At 40.7% G+C, this 18,673-nt stretch overlaps 1 protein-coding gene across 3 annotated transcripts in view; it reads left to right on the forward strand.

The window, feature by feature from the left end:
• LOC120545814 (cingulin-like protein 1) overlaps window positions 1-18,673 on the forward strand; it is a 67,839-nt gene that overhangs the window by 31,015 nt on the left and 18,151 nt on the right. For 2 of the 3 annotated variants that reach the window (XM_039780422.1, XM_039780424.1), the window contains 3 exons: window positions 2,213-2,297; window positions 14,697-15,233; window positions 16,371-16,661. In XM_039780422.1, the coding sequence (XP_039636356.1) occupies window positions 2,213-2,297; window positions 14,697-15,233; window positions 16,371-16,661 (913 nt within the window). The remainder of the gene's footprint in view (window positions 1-2,212; window positions 2,298-14,696; window positions 15,234-16,370; window positions 16,662-18,673) is intronic. The other variant, XM_039780423.1, reaches the window with a different exon arrangement.

An 18,673-nucleotide genomic window follows, 5' to 3' on the forward strand; every position in this document is an offset into this window, starting at 1 on the left:
CAGTTTAATGCTGACAGCTAAACGGTGTAAAGGTTTGTCTCTATTTCACTGTGTAGGATTCCAACACGAGCCGTACGACAGTCTGGAGCTGCCGTTGTCTGAAAAACAACACATATGTTGCGTTCACTTGAAATACGCCTCGCCAGTGTCGTGCTGCATTTATTTTATTGTAAAATATCCTTTTCCCCCTGCAGTGGTTGTTTTTGTCGTTTAACAGGAATTTACTGGTGAAATAAGGAAGAGGCTCAATATTTATATAAATTTATATAATTGAAAAACAATTTGACTGAAATGGTTATCAGAAATAATTTATTTAAAAAAAGACTAAAATGTTTTGACTAAAATGGCGAGACTTTTAGTCGACTAAAACTTGACTAAAGATACCTTGAGTTCTCTTTTGACTAAAACTAGACTAAAATGACGAGACTTTTAGTCGACTAAAACTTGACTAACAAAAATTTTTGGCACAAGACTAAGACTAAGACTAAATTAAAAATAGGTGACAAAATTAACACGCTCTATTATTTTTGAGACCAGGAAGTGTCGGAGAGTTTCGGATATTCTCGATTATCCGAAAGTCTCGATTGTGATGACGTGTGTTTACAGTGTTTGGTGCGTTTGACAAAGTGCAGTGTGAAAGCAAACCGAACCAAATGAAAAATGCAACAATGTCCAGCGAACTATAGGTGTGAAAGCGCCCTAAATGGTCTTTAAAATAAGCATGCAAGAATCCATCTGTGTCCATCAAGCTCAATAAACTTCTCAACATTTCACACCTCTTAAAGGAACACGCCGACTTATTGGGACTTTGTGTTATTCACCGTATCCCCCAGAGTTAGATAAGTCCATACATACCCTTCTCATCTCCATGCGTGCTGTAACGCTGTCTGACGGCTCCAGCGTTAGCTTAGCCTAGCACAGATCCTGCAGGTGAATGGTTCCAGTAATCCTACTGCTCCCACAATTAGTGACAAGGTGACAAAATAATACAATCCACGTTCCTTATTTACATGTTGTGATTTGTAGAGTCACAGCGTGTACAAAAAACAACGTAACATGAGACACAGCCATCTTCTAACCGTAAACAAACTGGGAGCTATATTCTCAGACAGGCTTGCGGCGAGCATATCACTCCGCCCAAGTACTATATTCTTCCGCCTGAGAATATAGTTCCCGGTTTGTTTACGGTTAGAAGATGGCTGTGTCTCATTTTACGTTGTTTTTTGTACACACTGTGACTATATAAATCACAACATGTAAATAGGAACATGTTGGCGTTATTTTGTCACTTATTCGGAGCAGCAGGATTACTGGAACCATTCACCTGCCTGTTCTGTTATGGGCTGATGCCGCTGCAGCCATCAGACAGCGTTACAGCACGCACGGAAATGAGAAGGCTATGTATCGACTTGTCTAACTCTTGGGGTTACGGTGAATAAGCTAAATTCCCAATAAGTCGGCATGTTCCTTTAACATGAGCTACCGTAGCATTACGGTGCGGTCAAAAAGTATTTGTGCTCCTCTGACTAACAACACACCTGTTACCTGACAAAATGTTCCCACCTAAATACACATGGACAATAGGGACACCTAGTGGACAATTTCATTCATTTCATTTATTATACAGGAAAATTTAAAAGCAACAATTAAGTTACAATATAAACGGGCCTGACTCAGTTTAAAAACTGGTTTCCAGCAGGTTCCTGTTCTGCACTAACATAGAACATTGAACACAATTTCGGCACATGGGGACAAAAGCATTTATACAGGACAATATCATATACTAGACAGATACAAACACATAAGGCATTAAATAAGGACAAACAAGACATGGACAATCAATGTGTGCAAGTGTGACTATCAAGAAGAAACAGTTTGTATGAATTTTTTAAAAATATGTGATGGATGATAGTGTTCGAAAGTGATGGGGAATGCCAGTCCAAATTTTGGTGTAAATCTAAAAAACAGGATTTCTGACCATAGTTGTTTTTGTATGGGGGAACTGGAATGAGTGCCTGTGAGACTGACCTAGTGAAATGTACTGGTCTCATATTGTGTCCTACACACACACACACACACACTTACGAAACATGAAAATGGCTCTTGTTTTATATGTGAAGTATAAAATAAATTTGACTGTGTCAGACAAAAACTGTGGTTGACTTTCCCATCTGAAGGTATTCAAACATTTGACTGTGTATTTCTCCTCCAGGTCCGACCCAGAGGAAACGTCCAGCAGCAGACTGAGTGACGGCAGCATGCAGGGAAAGAACGAGCCAGAGCAAGAAAACAACATGGTACAGTTGATCTGAACTCACAGCATCGGCATGCTCTCTCTGATCTGCCGTCTCACCTCGCTTCAGGTTGTTGTACGAGTCGTATTCTGCTTTCGCGTTCTCAGCACGGTCAAACCTCAAACAATGTGAGTTTTTGGCCCTAACAAACCAAACTAGCAACGCACCTAACCCTAGCTATCGTTCTGTCGGGTTAGGGTTCAGCTAAAGCTCCAAACACTCTAGATCTGGACATTTTTAATCCAACGGCTATGATTGGTCCCGCTCTGGATTCGAGGGTCTCGTACCGTGTTTGCCTGATGAAGGTCTTTGTGCGAGACCTTTTCCTTAAAGGTGCAATATGTAATATTGTGTGTAATACTGGCAGCTAGCAGTTAAAATAGTTACTGCACTACCAATTCAAAATACTGGAGAGTCGTTTCCCCCGCCCCCTCCTGCCCAGACTCGAAGTTCACGGGGGTTGCCAGGCTGAGACCGCAGCATTCACAACAACGTTGCTAGACACTTTTCTCACATAGCCAGACATTACTCCACAGCACAGCTGAGTAGCTAACGGTAGATGCTGGCTATATTGACAGTCATAAAAGCCCGTGCTCACGCGGAGCTCTGTAACCAACTGACAGACACACTTTTTCGGCTTAAAATTACAGTATGAACCGCTAAAAACACAACAACCTCACCGTCTTCTCCACACGCCAGTCAGGCACACTTCCTCGGCTTAGAATTACAATACGAAACGCTAAAAATACCACTACCTTACCGACGGAACACACTTCATTGGCTTAGAATTATGGCAAAAATCGCTAAACACACTGCAAACTCACAGTCCTCTCTTTCCGATTTACAGCCCCCCTCTCGTGGCTTAAAATAACTCACCGTTGTCGGCTCCAGCCGCTGACGAGGCTACACGCTGTAAACAGCCGTGGGCTGCTTGCCTGGTTCTCCGGTAACGTTAACAGGTAGCAGGGTTAGCATGGCGGCGTTAGCCTGGACCAGTCGGGATCACTTTACTGGCTGTGTCTCAATTGTTTTTGCGAGTAACCAACTCGGGTACTCTAGCTATATAATTCAATGTGAGAACACAAATGTTGAAATGACAAAAAATGCCCGTCCCTAGTAGCTGTGATAAATTAGCCTGAAGCTAATGCTTACCGGTTCAGGAGAAAATAAGCCAACTCTGCGTCCTTTTGGGCTCTAAGCTGTCTCCATCTTTCAAATACATCTCCAATATTTAGCAGGGGGTTGTTACGTCTCTGGTCACGCAACTGTTAGAAACATGCTGTTTTCTTTTTTTTAGGTCGGGTAGAATCTATCTCTGTTGATCCTGTTTGTTTGTTTGCTGCTTTCATGGCTGTACTAACGTTACAGCTGTAGCGCGCTGGGTTTACGTTTTTACAGGTATATCTGGCAACCCGGCCTGGCTGTCAAACTGGGCCGTTGATAACAACACACAGATCAAAACATAAACTTAAATTCCGTCACGGAATGTAAATTTCAAAAAGATAAAATACTGAAATTAGCATTGTTGTCAGAAAAGATAGTATTTCAGTTTAACATGTTTCCTTAATATCTGATGAGGCATTGGTGTCATTTTTGGATTTATTACAGTACAAATATTACATATTGGACCTTTTTTTTTTTTTAACTGATGTTTTTATGGCTGGTCCGTTTTTGTTTTGCTGTTTTATGAAGCACTTTGTGACGTGGATTTTGAAAAGTGATCCATGTCGAAACCCTGACCTCTGCTTGTTCAGTGGACAATGATATGGAGAAATCCTTAAAACTGCGTATCAGCTGTCCAGTGTGTGTGTGAGCATACTGGGTGGTTGATTAAACCCAACTGGCAATGTACTGTACATCAATGAATCAAAATGAGGTCCTGAAATAATTTGAAGTAACACATGGGCCCACAAATTACTTAATAGTACTTATTTCTACAATATTGTCTGAAACAAAACCCTGATTTCATTACATGTCATTTAGCTGACACTTTTATCCAAAGCGACTTACAATTGCTACCTATGTCAGAGTTCACACGCCTCTGGACGCAACTAGGGGTTAAGTGTCTTGCTCAGGGACACATTGGGTGATGTATCGCGGTGGTAATTGAACCCAGATCTCCCACACCAAAGGTATGCGTCCTATCCACTGCGCCATCAACACCACCTCATTGTCAATTCACAATCACTGTGAAAACACATTCGAAAGCATTTTAATGAGCATTAGAGGCAGCGCTGCATGGACTTAAGAAGATTCTAATAATTTAAGCCCTAGTTTTTATCATTTAAACCAGTGGTTCCTAACCTTTTTGGGTAGTAACCCTTTACAAAGAAGCAAATATCTGCTGGCAATCTCTCCTTACAATAATTAATAATTAGAACATTTTACAGAAATGGGTTGGCTCAGTGGGTAGAGCAGGTGCACATATACTGAGAGGCTTATGCCTCGACGCAGAGGTCCAGGGTTTGAGTCCGACCTGTGACGATTTCCTGCATGTCTTCCCCCTCTCTCTCTCACCTAGCAGTCCTATTGATTAAAGGCACAAAAGCCCAAAAATAATAAAAAACAAATATTTAGTAGATGAGAAATAACCAAGCAAAACTTAAATGCTAAAACTTTTATATTGAGGTAGAACAGTGTCCCTGTCTTTGTCTACCTGTGTGTGTATCTGTGCATATGTGCGTGTGTGTGTGTGTGTGTGTGTGTGTGTCTGGCATTGGTCCAGCTGTTGTCAGTCTTTCTCAGACAGTCGGAGTGGAGACAGAGGAAACATCTGCCTGCTCATCTGGCTCTGTCTGTCACACACACAGATGCAGACCTACACACACACACACACACACACACACACACACACACGCACACACAGCAGCCTAATTCCCCTAAAAAACAACAATAACCTAAAATCCCATAATAGACTGACACAGTTGTGACAGGAAATGATGAGGGAAGAAACCTTGTTTGGAGTCTTATTATAACAGGAAACCTGTCAAAGTGTCAGCACAGTTTAACTTGTGAAGCTTAAACACAAACAGCCGACAGACCGGCTGCCAACATGCTGCATAGAAATGCAACATGAAGCCGGCTCATCCTTTTCACTTTCTACAGATTTTTATTGAGAAATACCTGGTTTTCCAGTTTGAATCAAAAGTGAAACTGCGCCAAACATGGACCATTTCATTGACCTTTGAGTCGATTTCGGAAGGTGCGGGTTCATAGTTTGCTTGTTCACATTTAACAGCTGAATTCATACAGTATCAGTTTAAATGGATAACAGCGGACAATTCAATTTTATTGATAGTATCAAATCATAACAAGAGTTATCTCAAGACACTTTACAGATAGAGTAGGTCTAGACCACTCTATAATTTACAAAGACCCCAACAGTTCCAGTAATTCCCCCAAGAGCAAGCATTTTACCACGAGTGGCGAGGAAAAACTCCCTATTAGGAAGAAACCTGGGACAGACCCAGGCTCTTGGTAGGCGGTGTCTGACGGTGCCGGTTGGGGGTGTGATGAACAGTGGCAATAACAAAATTCAATTCAAAATCAACACGTGTAGAAACCTCTCAACCTACTCCAGTTAATTAAGAAGGATCCAGAAATGCCACAAGCTGGGCTGACTATATTAACACTGTTGCAGTCAGCAGACCTTCATCAGGTAAGACAGTGCTTGACAGTCTTGTTAGATTGTTATTAGTCTGGATTCATTTATCGGATCATTTACCGGATCGCCGTAACATCCGGCAAAATGGCAGAATGGGGCCGTTCATAACCCTAGCTGTTTTCGAAACTGTTCCCTACTTCACTCACTCACTATTCCCTATGTAGTGTTTATTAACCCTCCTGTTGTCCTCAGGTCAAAATTTGAGCCATTTTCAAATGTTTCCATACCACGTTTCTTTCAATCAAATTGTCAAAAAAATGAATTTTATGGTTCCATCCAAGGCTCTTCACAAATAAAATAAAATAAATGATCAGTTCCCTACTTTCATTGAATTTGGGTGTTTTTTTTTCAATTTTATAGCATTTAAATTTATTTTCTTTTTTATAAAAGAACATTGAAAAAAGTGACTAAAATGTTGGAAAATCAACAAAAACATCGCAAAATGTGACAAAATTTGTAAAGAAAGTGACAAAAATGTCAAAAAAGTCGGAAAAATAACCAAAAACTTCGAAATAGTGACTAATGTTGAAAAAGATGGCCAAAACAAAAAAAATGTGGACCCAGAAAAACTAAACGTTGCATGGTCGTCAGGAAGACAACACAAGGGTTAAATAGTGAACTTTATAGGGAATGAGCAAGCGAGATTTCGGACACTCACTGAAAATATCGTTGCGTCAGTAAATGCGCCGGTTATTTGTGTGACGGAGGTGGGCGCGCCCATGCATCATGTAAACAAACCGAAAACCAAAATACTTCTAATACGTCCCTGAAACAAAGCCAGCACTCAGAAGAATAGTAAAAGGTTGTATACGGTATATGTTGCATGTTGCATTTCTGTTAAGAAATGAAAGCCCGCTTTGCCCGGAAAACTGCATTGCATTGTGGTATAGGCGGGTAAAATGTAGGCTACATCGTATGTAAACTCAAATTAGCTGTGCATTGGGGGTATTTTAGAGTGGACTATATAGTGATTGAAATTTTCCGCAGAGAATTCTAAACCCACTACAAAATGGCGAATAAACTATATAGTGCACTATTTCCGTGACAGGGAACGCTTTCCAACAAGCAAGAGGCAAATGACGCCGTGTTGTATCCGTTTAGTGTGGTAAGTCTCAGTGGACAGGGAGGGCGAGGGAGACTCAGACCATCGACACCTTCGATATCGCTCTTCGTCCTGTTAATCTAGACCAGCCACTCTGCCCCTAAAAGAGCCTAGGTAACCTTTTCATCAGATTATTTGGGGTTAATCTGTCAGAAAACGAGCCAGGATTTGTATAATCACGCATCATGTTGATTAGATACAAAAAAATCTAATAGATTTAGATCAGATTTAATAAAGAGTTTTTTTGTAGATTCAGTGATCCGTCCTGGATTGGCGACTTTTGTAGCGCACACGGCCACTGTGCAGTCTGCAGCATGTGCATGTCATGTGTGAATATTTCTATTCACTTTTCTAAATGCATTTAATAAACTCAAGCATCTCAAACAACTCCAAAAGCGCCCATAGTTAAGAGGTTACGGCTTCAGCAGCCCAACTGCATCGTTCTTGAGAATAATAATAATTTTTAATAAGAGCTGTAGTAATTATAAATGTGTAAATTAGACCAGGCGTCGTCTGTTTATGGATTTTTGAGAGGGGCAGCTGGATGAGCTAACTGTCAACATTCCTTCAATCTGCACTCAGAGACAGAAAAACACACAGTAATTATCAAAAGCACGTAAAACCAAGAAGTCTGTTCCATAAAGGTTGGACACAGGTGCAATTAGTAATCGGATGAGGACATCTGGGGTGTAGAAAATGCTTTGCAGCTTTATGCTCATGGGGGAAATGTTTGGGGAAAATATGTTTTTGTATGGATCGGTCTGGGATGATGGGTCCGATTACATATAATATTCTAATTTAGTTCCGTTGTATACAAGAGTTTTAACATGTAGCATAGATGCAGGATTTTGGTCATAAAAAGTGCATAAAAAGGTCAACATGCTACCTTTGTGCATTTCTCCACAGTGTAATGTACTGGTTAGTATTTATGATATAAAATAATTTGTTTCACAAAGTGAACTTTTCTACTTTTACACATATTGGAACAAGTATTTAAGAACAGATGTAAGACACATGTTCTTTATTTGGATCGTCAGCACCTGCGTGGTTTCTCATTTTTAATCATCCAAAACAACCTTTATTTAAAAATATGTTTATACATGTGTATGCTGCTAAGCATACAAAATAAATTAAAATAGTAAAAAAAAAGAAGTCATTTGTAAAACCTTAAAATAAACTGTTTACAATCACACAAGACAAAGACAGGCAGTGAATCCACACAAGTGAGAAGCTGGGATCGGATCAGTTAATACTTATACTTACTCTATACTCGTTATACTTTTTTTTATGTATTGATCCCCAGAGGGGAAATTACAATTTGCACTCTTTTAGAAGACACTACACACAGGCCTGAAACACACACATGCTCAGGTCCTATACATGCCCAAATGGTGAGATGTCAGTTTTTTTTTTGTTTTTTTTTAGATAAGTGATTAAAGAAGTTAAACAAAACTAATTGCTGATTATCTTCTGTCAATAAGGTTGAATCAATGAATTGTTTCAGCTCTACAAGATATATGATCCATGTATTTCTGTGTATAGCTTTTAATATTTTCTTTTATACTTAACAGTTTGCAGTGTTGCTTTACCGACAACACACAGTAATGTGGGGACCCTGACTAAGCTGCCTTTAGTTTTCCATATTTAACATATCACTAATAGACATATTTGACAGGCTTACTCAGTGATTATACATCTGAGCTCATTTTTGTTATTCCCATGGGAAATAAAGACACTTCCCGGATTAGTTGGTCCAGATTTCAGCCCGATTTCTAACAAAATTGTCGGCTTTGCAAAGTGTAAAATCGGGCCGGCCTTAATGCGAGGACAGAGCGCGGGTTGGTTATTAATATCTGTTATTTATTACAGCCATGGAGAGAGGAGGAGTGGGGGGGGGGCACCAATAACAACACAGGAACATATTGCCAAGCAGATTGCCTCGGGCCAAACGGAGCTTGACGTGTTGCTCTCTGTGAGAGACATACGTGTCCAACACAAGACTGCTGCCACTAATTGGTTATTTATTTAATTTTTTTTTACTACGCCGGTGTTTCCTCTCTCTCCGCTGCATTGACAGTTTCGCTTTTGTGTGTGAAGTGTCACCGACAACTTGGACAACAGTTATTTAAGTGTTTGATGTTAAGGTGATGCATGTGTCTCGCAGCTTTAACTCTGTGTGAGTTTAGACTGAGAGAGGTTTTTGTGTGAGGAGAAAGTGAAGAAGTGAGAAAAGTTGTGTGCTCTAAGAAGCACTGAGGGTAAAAATCATGTTTGTGAGACTCTTGAATTACAGTTTGAATTTAAGAAAGTGAGAAGTTGTAGTCTCACACACACAAACACACACACACACACACACACACACACACACACAGCCTACGTACTGTAGGCTAATAGTGGCTAGGATGTTAATATGTTGTTGATGTTAATAAGTCTTCTTTTTATATTTTCCAAGACATTTTTTGCAAAATATATTTACAACTACAATGACCTTGAAAACAACCAAGAGGAAGTACAAAACAGCCCTGGAAACATCCAAATCAGCTAAAATCCCATTTAAAAAAAAAAAATATTGACATTCTAAAGAAGAGAAAACTAATCTAAAGAAGCTGAACTAAAAGCAAAAAAGAAAACAAACGCTAACCACCATGAGAAGGTAAAACTCTGCCGGAAAAGAAAAAGAAAAAGAAATACCTGAAGAGGATAGAAAACAATTATGAGAAGCCATAAAACAAAATTGAAATCTATTAATGTAGAAAAACGGCCCGAAAGAACTTGAAAACCACCAAGAGAAAGCTACGAAGAAATAAGGAAATAAACATAAGAAGCTGGAACACAACCTGGAAAACAATTCAAAGGAACTAGAAAACAACCATGAAAAGAAACAAGGAAGCTGAAAAATAACCAGAAGCTAAAGAACGCCCATAAAAAGCTTGTACGCAACCTAGAAGCTATTTTACAAAAGCTAATTCACATAAGCTAGTAACATTATACAGAAGCTAGTACACAGAAGCTAATTCAAGAAGCTAGGAGGCTACACAGTAGCTAACCCACAGAAGCTAGTACACAGAAGCTAATTCACAGAAGCTAGTAACGTTTCCCAGAAGCTATACACAGAAGCTAATTCACAAAAGCTAATCACAGAAGCTAGTACAGAGAAGCTTATTCACAGAAGCTAGTAACGTTTAACAGAAGCAGGTAAACAGAAGCTAAACAGAAGCAACATGTTATCTCAGTTTCTCTCTTAAGAGCTTGTGTCAGCAGAAAATACCCTACCAATCCTTTTGGACTGGGATTTTGGTGTCTTCATAATCCTCTAATCCTCAACACAAGGACCCCTTTTCTGAAAGAGAAATGGAGCAGGGACCCCCTTCTACATATTTTATATATTGTATAGAATTAAGTTGCATATTAAACTGGGCCTACAATAACATGTAGGGCGGCCTGAAGTCTACCCTTTTTGCATAGAATCCTAAGCTATTCAAATAGCCTTAATAATTGTTGGCATTATTTTATAAATCATGTTTTAATGTTAAACATACATGTGGCACACATCTGTGGATGGCCTTCATGACTATCTTGACTATAGACCAGTAAGCAGTGGGGATTTATATTTGCTAATAATATGTTTGATTCATGTTAAGACTTTTTACATTTTTGAAGTAACTTTCAAAAATTAACAATGATTTGGAGGCCCCCCATGCATTGACTCTGAGGTCCCCCTAAGGTTCCCCGACCCCCTGCTCTAAACTTTTAGGTGGCCACTAGTCTTGCTCAGCAGATGTAGGCTACAGTGCTGGGATAAAGCCTGACATTGGGCGCCCCTTCCGCTATCTCCCCTATCTGTTTAGCATGGGCACCGTCAGTGCAGCTCGGGCCGTTGTGATTGGTTACCCTATCCCAGAATAAATAAGCAGTGTAGCCTGATCTGTCATCGCTGTGGAGATACTGTCGGTCTGGCGATGCGAGACCAGGTGGCCACAAACGCAGAAATAATGAAATGTTTGAAAGTCTTCAAACTAAAAATGGAGGAGACAGGCTTGGTCCCGACAGATGATCAAATTTATTGTTCCCATCTTGATGAGTTTCTATTGTTCGGTGTGCAGATGGCCAAGAGTTGATTTTTTTGGTGTGATCTCTGGGTAAACCAGCCTGTCTATCAAAGAAATCCTTGTAAACTCTCACAAACATGTCCAACACTTTCCACACCCAATTCCATTTTTCTAGGTATAATATCTAGGAGATGGATCCACGGCATTGTAGCCTACCGTTACGGCCACTCTACTGGTTTAACAATGTCTTCTTTGCCTCTGAAGGAGCTTCACCAAGTCTGATAAAGTGACCCTGATGATGTCATAGTGATGTCATCAGGGTTATCAGCTTGGGCTTGGACAACACAAAATGTAATGGAAGGGTAGCATATCAGACTGGAGGTGTGGAAGTTTACCAGACAGGGAGGATCTAACAAAAACTATGTTGAGTTGCATTATGGGAAATGTAGGATACAGGGGTTTTGTAGCTTGAGATAACCCGGCTGAAATCAAGTTATCTCAGCTTCTGCTGCTTCAATTTCAAAGTCTTCAGTCTGTAAATAGGGTCTTCAACACTTCATGTTCACTTTTCATCACTAAACCTGAGCAGCACATCGTCATATCGGATAAAAAACGAAACCCTCCTGAGTCAACGTGCTCACTGCCTCTCCGGAACTTTTATTCTAGGAAAAAACCCTGAGCGCTTCTGCACCAAACATCAAAATTCACTGTGTTTCCCAAGATGCATTGCTGTTTTATATCTGGGTCAGATGGTGTAGCTCTACGCCGTATGTCTGTACTGTAGTGAGGCCACAGGGAATGGAGGACCTGCGTGCGTGTGTGTGGACAGGAATATGAGAATATGTTTCTCCTAAAAAATGAGAAAACTTTTCTGTCTCATGGAGGTTTAAAAGGTTAGGAGAACAAAGAAAAGAAACAAAATGACAGAAGTCATTAACAGCGCAAATTACTTTAACGGAGACCGTTATGGATCTAATAGGGGTGGGAATCACCAGAGGCCTCACAATATGATATCATCACGATACTTATGTCACGATACGATATTATTGCGATTTTAAACATATTGCAATATTCTGCGATATATTGCAATGTATTACCTTTTTTCCAACTTCAAATTTTTCCCGATTTCAAATGATGTCCCCAAAGGAAAATTATGTCAACATCTGTTTTATCTAAAAAGATACATTTCTCTGTCTGTTCATCTCACTTCAATTGTATTGCTGCAAAATGGGATTGTCAAGCAGACAAACTGACCAACACATATATCATAAAAGATCAATACTTGGCATCTGTGTATCGATACAGTATTGCCACGAAAAATATCGCGATACTATGCTGTATCGATTTTTTTCCCCCACCCCTAGGATCTAACTCTCGAGGCCATATGCTGTATGGGGAGTGTTTTTATTTTGAAAGGCCTCTGGTATTTTCTTCACCTCGTATCCATATATAGATGAATCATTGTAGCGTATAGAATACCCCACACATTGATGCATTCATATCAGAATATAAACTGTTGTGAAAAGAATTATTTTCAACATGTTTAATCCTTTATTTAGAGTATATGAACTAAAGAATCAGCCTTTACAAATCTTCTGTGATCCTGTCTGCTTATCCAGTGAACCTTTTGTGGGATCTTAACCTGAATGTTGAGCAAGTCATCCCAATACAATGTACTGTTCATAAAGACAGAAATACAAGAACACACACATTTCATCACCAACGAGTGTGTCCCTGTCTCTTCATTCCATGAGGCTCAGAGAGTCCAAATTGAGCGCGCTCAGCTCACAGGGCAAAAATAATAACATTAAAAATCATCAGCTCAGAGCTAATCCCACCACGGCCGGTAAACATTTTAATACCGTGGTGATTAGCAGCGATCCTAAACCCCAGCCCTCTCAGTCCTCCCAGGACCCGGCTCCTCTCCCGACCCAGCCTTGGCTCACCCTCCCTGGGGGAGGCGGCCAGGCGAGACCCTGGATTAAGGCCACTCAATGCTTTAGACCCTCGAGACCCGAAAGTTAAACCCCTGGACGCTCGCCATTTCATTTCTCTAAGTGGCATAGGCCTCCTTGTTATGATGTTAATTAAAGTTGGATTTAATCAAGTGGCTTTTTGGCAAATAAATTAGAAATGCAACCATTTTCTGTTCTTTTCCTCTCTGTTGGTAGTGTGTGAGTTGACTTTTTGTCTATCTGTTTATATATTTATCTGTCCTTTTTATTTCTGTGAGAAAGTGGGATGTTGTGCTTCAGGGGGAGGGTGAGGATTTTTTAGATGAGGGAGCAGATGTTGCCCTTCCTCAACAGGGATTTATGTCAGGATAGGAACACACACACACACACACACACACACACACACACAGGGCTTCATGTCATTATGCATGCATTTCATCAGTCAACAACATCTACACTGTTAAGACAGGAGACAGAGATGGAGAGAAAAACACGCTATTCACATTTCTGTTGCTGCTTTCAAGGAATCATTTCAAGTTTAGATTTAAGTGAAGGAATGATGTCTGTGATTGTAACTGCTGGAAATGTATTTAGCAATTGTGTAAACTAACTGCTTCCTAGGTTGAAAGGAAGACTATGTAATGTCTGAAGGAGGTAGCAGCACAACCTTCTCTTTTGGCACTACAGCCTCACTTGGTCTGGTATGGCAGTAGCTAATAGTGGCTAAAGTTAGATAATGACATTACTAAGGCAGTTTGCCGACGGCTGACTCCTCTCTACTTGTGCACTATCTTACACTGTATTTAAGCATGTCGCAGATACAAATTTAAATGGTTTAATCACCAACGTAAAACAGAAAGTAAACGCACCTTAGCCCCTTATTGACACGTTTCACTCAGTCTCAGTGAAGTTGCTTAAAATAGAACTTCACTGATTTAGCATTGCACCCTATAGCATTGTTGGACTCATGATGAACAGAAAAAAAATCTAAATATTGATGCAGCAGAACCAGAAATATTGTCTTATTTATTCATGCATTCTTCTTTCTTGTCCAAATTTGGTGCCACCAATATTTTCAGTCAGAGATTCTGGTGTGTTATGCTAGTAACAGCTAATGTAGCCTCAAACAGAGATGAGGAGCAGGCTACAACAATCTGCTAACTTCTTTCTAACTCCACACCCACAGATATTTTTCATTTTTAAACTAGTAGTCTTTAGCCCCCAAATGACGCTGACTCAAGTGACATCAATTCAGGCAATGAATCAGATTGTGCACAGCTCCCTCTGGAGCCACAAAAGGCTTCATACAACTTGTTTCACATATGCAGTAGTACTCCCCAATACCTGTAAATAAACTTTGATGTGTACAATCACTGGAGTTCCCATTTAAAGCAACCAACTCAAGAGATTCTTGGGAAATCACAGAAAATGCAATGTTCCATTATGCTGTATCTACCGCTTGTGGCCACAGTCACCGCAGCCCTGCTCATTGAGAGCTAGCTACCATGGTCTAAACTGCATAGTAAATGTATATTGTCTGTCATATCACCCACCACTAACCTGCTACATGTGCTGCTCAGACTCCTGGCTAACAGTGTTTTGGGGATATGTTATTGTGTTCACCTCTTTCAGCATGCACCCAAGTACCCTTCCTACCAATCCCCACTTAGTCCTCGCCAGACCACCAATGAAGAAGAGGCAGAGCAGGCCGGGAGAGCCAGTCCTAGGAAAGCAGCTGCAGGCCTTCCCCGTAGTTCAAACCTGCACCGAGCCGGAAGCGTCAAAAACCTGATCAGTAAATTCTCTGGTCCGGATCACGTCTCTTCTTCCGGTTCCCCACAGAGCCTCTCTTCTGGAACAGGGCAAGTCCCAAAGTCTGCTTCTGCAGAGGCTATCAAGTCTCCAAAGTCCAAGTCGAGTTGGTCTACACCGAGCGGCGTCGGACGAGACGAGAGTCCAGTTCCCAGCATCACTGTGACTCCTCCGTTAATGGGAGCCAGTCAGAACGCGGCTCAATCAGCTCAGAGAAGCATCAATACTAGTCAGATCTCTGCCAGGATCGATTGTCCAGTAGGAGGCAGTTTTGAGAAGACTAATTCAGAACCGAGGAGAAAAACGCAAATCGCAGACTCTGGTAGAGACTCAGTAGCTGACTCCGGCATGGGATCGGTAAGCAAAAATCCTGACCAACCGTTCCGATGTCCTTGCATGAAACAAAAAGCTCTGCATCTTCTCTGCGTGAAGACAGCACCACAGCATGGCATTGCATCTCCTTGCATGATTAATGTGCCGTTCCCAATCCGCATGGTGGCTCGAAAGCATGAAACCACGGCAAGATTCCAAAGCACGTCCTCTTCAATCGTTCTAATCAAAATGGCCTCAAATCTCCTGGCCTCGCTTACAGATTAAACTCTCTCTTCTCGTTGATTCTTTCCCTGCAACTGAGCTTCACATGTGGCCATGGTTGTCTTTGGCCTAAAATAATAACAACAACCTTCTCTGTCGCTCTGCAACTGCGTTGATTTTTTTACTGCATGATTGCAGTAATTGGGACAAATTACAGTGATTGGTAGTAAAACTTTTTGTGCATTTTTGCATTCTGTTTGCTTGAGTTTCTGTCTGATAATTTGCTTTGTGAGAAACAGGAGTATACGCCATGTATTGTGGCCTATTATCTAAAGTATGTGCAAGGGTGGGACAAGGTCATTGTTTTGCAAGTCACAAGAAAGCCATAGCCAAGGCTATGAAGTCCCTAGTCAGTGACCGACATGTTCCAAGCCAAGCCCAAGGCCCAAATTTAGTGTTTCAAGTCATAAATAAGTGTATTCTCTGTCTGTCTGCAATGCCAAACACAACTTTCCCTCCTGCTAACTGCTGTTAAATTGATTCAAACTATATTTGTTCTCAGAAAATGAATGGGAGAATATCAAGTCATTTTAAGTCGAAAGGCGGAAGTCCAACTGAAGTCACGAGTCCTTGGTGTTAAAGTCAGTTTGAAAGTACTTAGGTTTTTTTATCATTGCAGTAGATTTATGACTCAAGTCAGTATAAAAGACAGGTCTTTCACTATTTCTTACCCAAGAGATTCACCATCAGTGGTAAACCCACTGCACGCACCCTGCCCAGTATCAAACAGCAGACAGACAAAGCTGGTGAAAAGGTGGAACATTTGCCAAGTCAATATTCAGATATTATACATCATATAGAAACCATTTTTGTGCATGTGCCGAGTGTTTTCACCCCTCCAGAAAATTCATCCAGGTTTATTTCATCCCTCCTTCCCCACTTTCTTCCCTTCTCCTCCAGGAGTCTGAATTTGATTCGAACAAGCAGTCCGACAGCCCGTCAGAGGAGGAGCCCACCACACCCCGAGCTGTGCCGACCAGCCAGAACCCCAAGTATCAGCTGTACCTCAGCAACGAGCACAGGACCAACGGGTTGAGTGGCAGGGATGCAGATGGTCCGGGAGGCGGCGGGACGGTGGGGGAGAACGGCCCCAGGCTGACTACATGGGAGACCAACCGGCTGGGCATGAACCACTTTAAAGGGTCCCTGGAGTCCCTGGCCTCGCGGGACTGGGACACTATGCCTGACAGGGTGGGTGACGCGGACCCTGGACTGACTGTGTGTGTGTGTGTGTGTGTGTGTGTGTGTGTGTGTGCGTGTGTGTGTGTGTGTGTATATGTGAGAGAGTGAGTGAGAGTGTGAGATTCCGATCAGGGAGATTAGAGGCAGCTCTTATAATAATCCGATATCTGTGATTCCAGAAACACAAAGCCAGTTATTTAACAGTGCCATCTCTTGAACAAAGCATTGCGGTTTTTCATTATTTTTATTGAAACCTAAAAGTCAAATTTTCCTAAAGCAAGTAAAAACATCTTCTGGTAAAATGCAATTTAAGTTATCATTCTCTTTCATTCTGGTGCAGCAATCGTATTCTGGCTCGTTTGAAATGCTGATACTCACTGCTAGAAAAGTAGATTTCTCACTGCACTGGCAGAATTCTTAAAAAAGAAGACCTTTAGGACTTAATAATCAACCAAAGTTACTTGGTAAAGGGGCAGTTTGGTCTGGTTATTTTAAACTTTGTTAATACGCAAGTTTCTTACTGGTTTTTAGATCTCAAAATCCTCAAGACCCCCAAAAAGTAGTGTTTCTATTCAAACCCTTATCCGGAATCTAATTAAATGTACTTTTATTTTTTTATAAAGCTTCGCAATGCGATGTGATTAACATACAGTAATACAGGAAATGCCCCCAAAAAATAGAAATCTATCCTGCATTAGTTTATCTAGCGTGAATCTTTCCAACTACTGCAATTAACTAAACAGACTCACTCACATACAAATCTTTATAATGCCATAATTTTCCTGAAGTGATACTTCTACAGCATTAGTATATACAATCTTTCCTTTCCAGTTATTGAACAGCGCCATCTCCTGGACAAAACCCACATCCTATAATATTGTAGACCTCCAACAATAAAAGAGATTCGGTTGAGAAAGTCTGAATTATATTATACAATGATACAGTTACCCTGCTGCGTTCAATCAAATGTACTACACCTTATTTGACATGTTTAAATTACAATAATTCATACACTTGTTCAATATATGCACCTGCTACAAGTAAATAAACTCACCCATCTGTAGTTTACCACTAAAATCATTTGTAAAATAATAAATATCTATAATAACTGTGATCATTTATCTACCATTACCAATCAGACACTTCCTTCCTGCCTTTGCGTGTTAAAAAGCTTCTCTGTCAAGCTTAACATGCCTGTTCATCTATTTGATTATTACATTTTAAATTGTTGAAGTTGATTTCAATTGTATATGAATATCAGTTAGGGAACTTACTGAATGCATGTTAAATATATAATATTAACAGAGTTGTTGCCCTTGTTTTCATAAATCTAGCCGTTTACAGCATTGTCTCCGCTTCTGTTTATTAACTATTTTCATGCAAACCGACAATCGTTGCTGGATCTGCACTTCTGAATTTGCCTTCAGGCCGCACTTTGATTTTTGCCTTTTGTCTTTTCCGTATACGGGCCCTATTATAACGATCTAAGCGCACAGCGTGAAGCGCATAGGGCGGGTGTGTTTAGGGCGTGTCCAAATCCACTTTTGCTAGTTTGACGGCGCAAAAAATAAAGACAGGCGCGTTTGTACCTTGGCGCATTGCTATTATGATGGAGGATTTGCACTGTAATATTTTTATTTGTAATCTTTTGCATGTTTGTGTGCTGCTGCGCTTCCCTGTGTGTGTGTCGCTTCCCTGTGTGTGTGTGTGTGTGTGTGTGTGTGTGTGTGTGTGTGTGTGTGTGTGTGTGTGTGTGTGTGTGTGTAACAAGCATAGTGTGCGCGCGCTGTGCATAAGCCTAGGCACATTTTACTAATTTGCTGTTAAAATAACAATGAAATGCTGCACTATTGACTTTAGACCAGGTTTTTGTTGGTCAAAGGCGCGATCACTTCCCGCTGCCTCAAGATAGCAATACGCCAAGAATTCACCTGAACACACCTCCCTGTAAGACAGCAGGTGCATTTGCTATTTAAACGATGCGGGCGCTGGACGGGAAACTGTCTCTCTACTTATTGATT

This window comes from Perca fluviatilis, chromosome 17 (assembly GCF_010015445.1).
Source record: "Perca fluviatilis chromosome 17, GENO_Pfluv_1.0, whole genome shotgun sequence".
NCBI classification, from domain to species: Eukaryota; Metazoa; Chordata; class Actinopteri; order Perciformes; family Percidae; genus Perca; species Perca fluviatilis.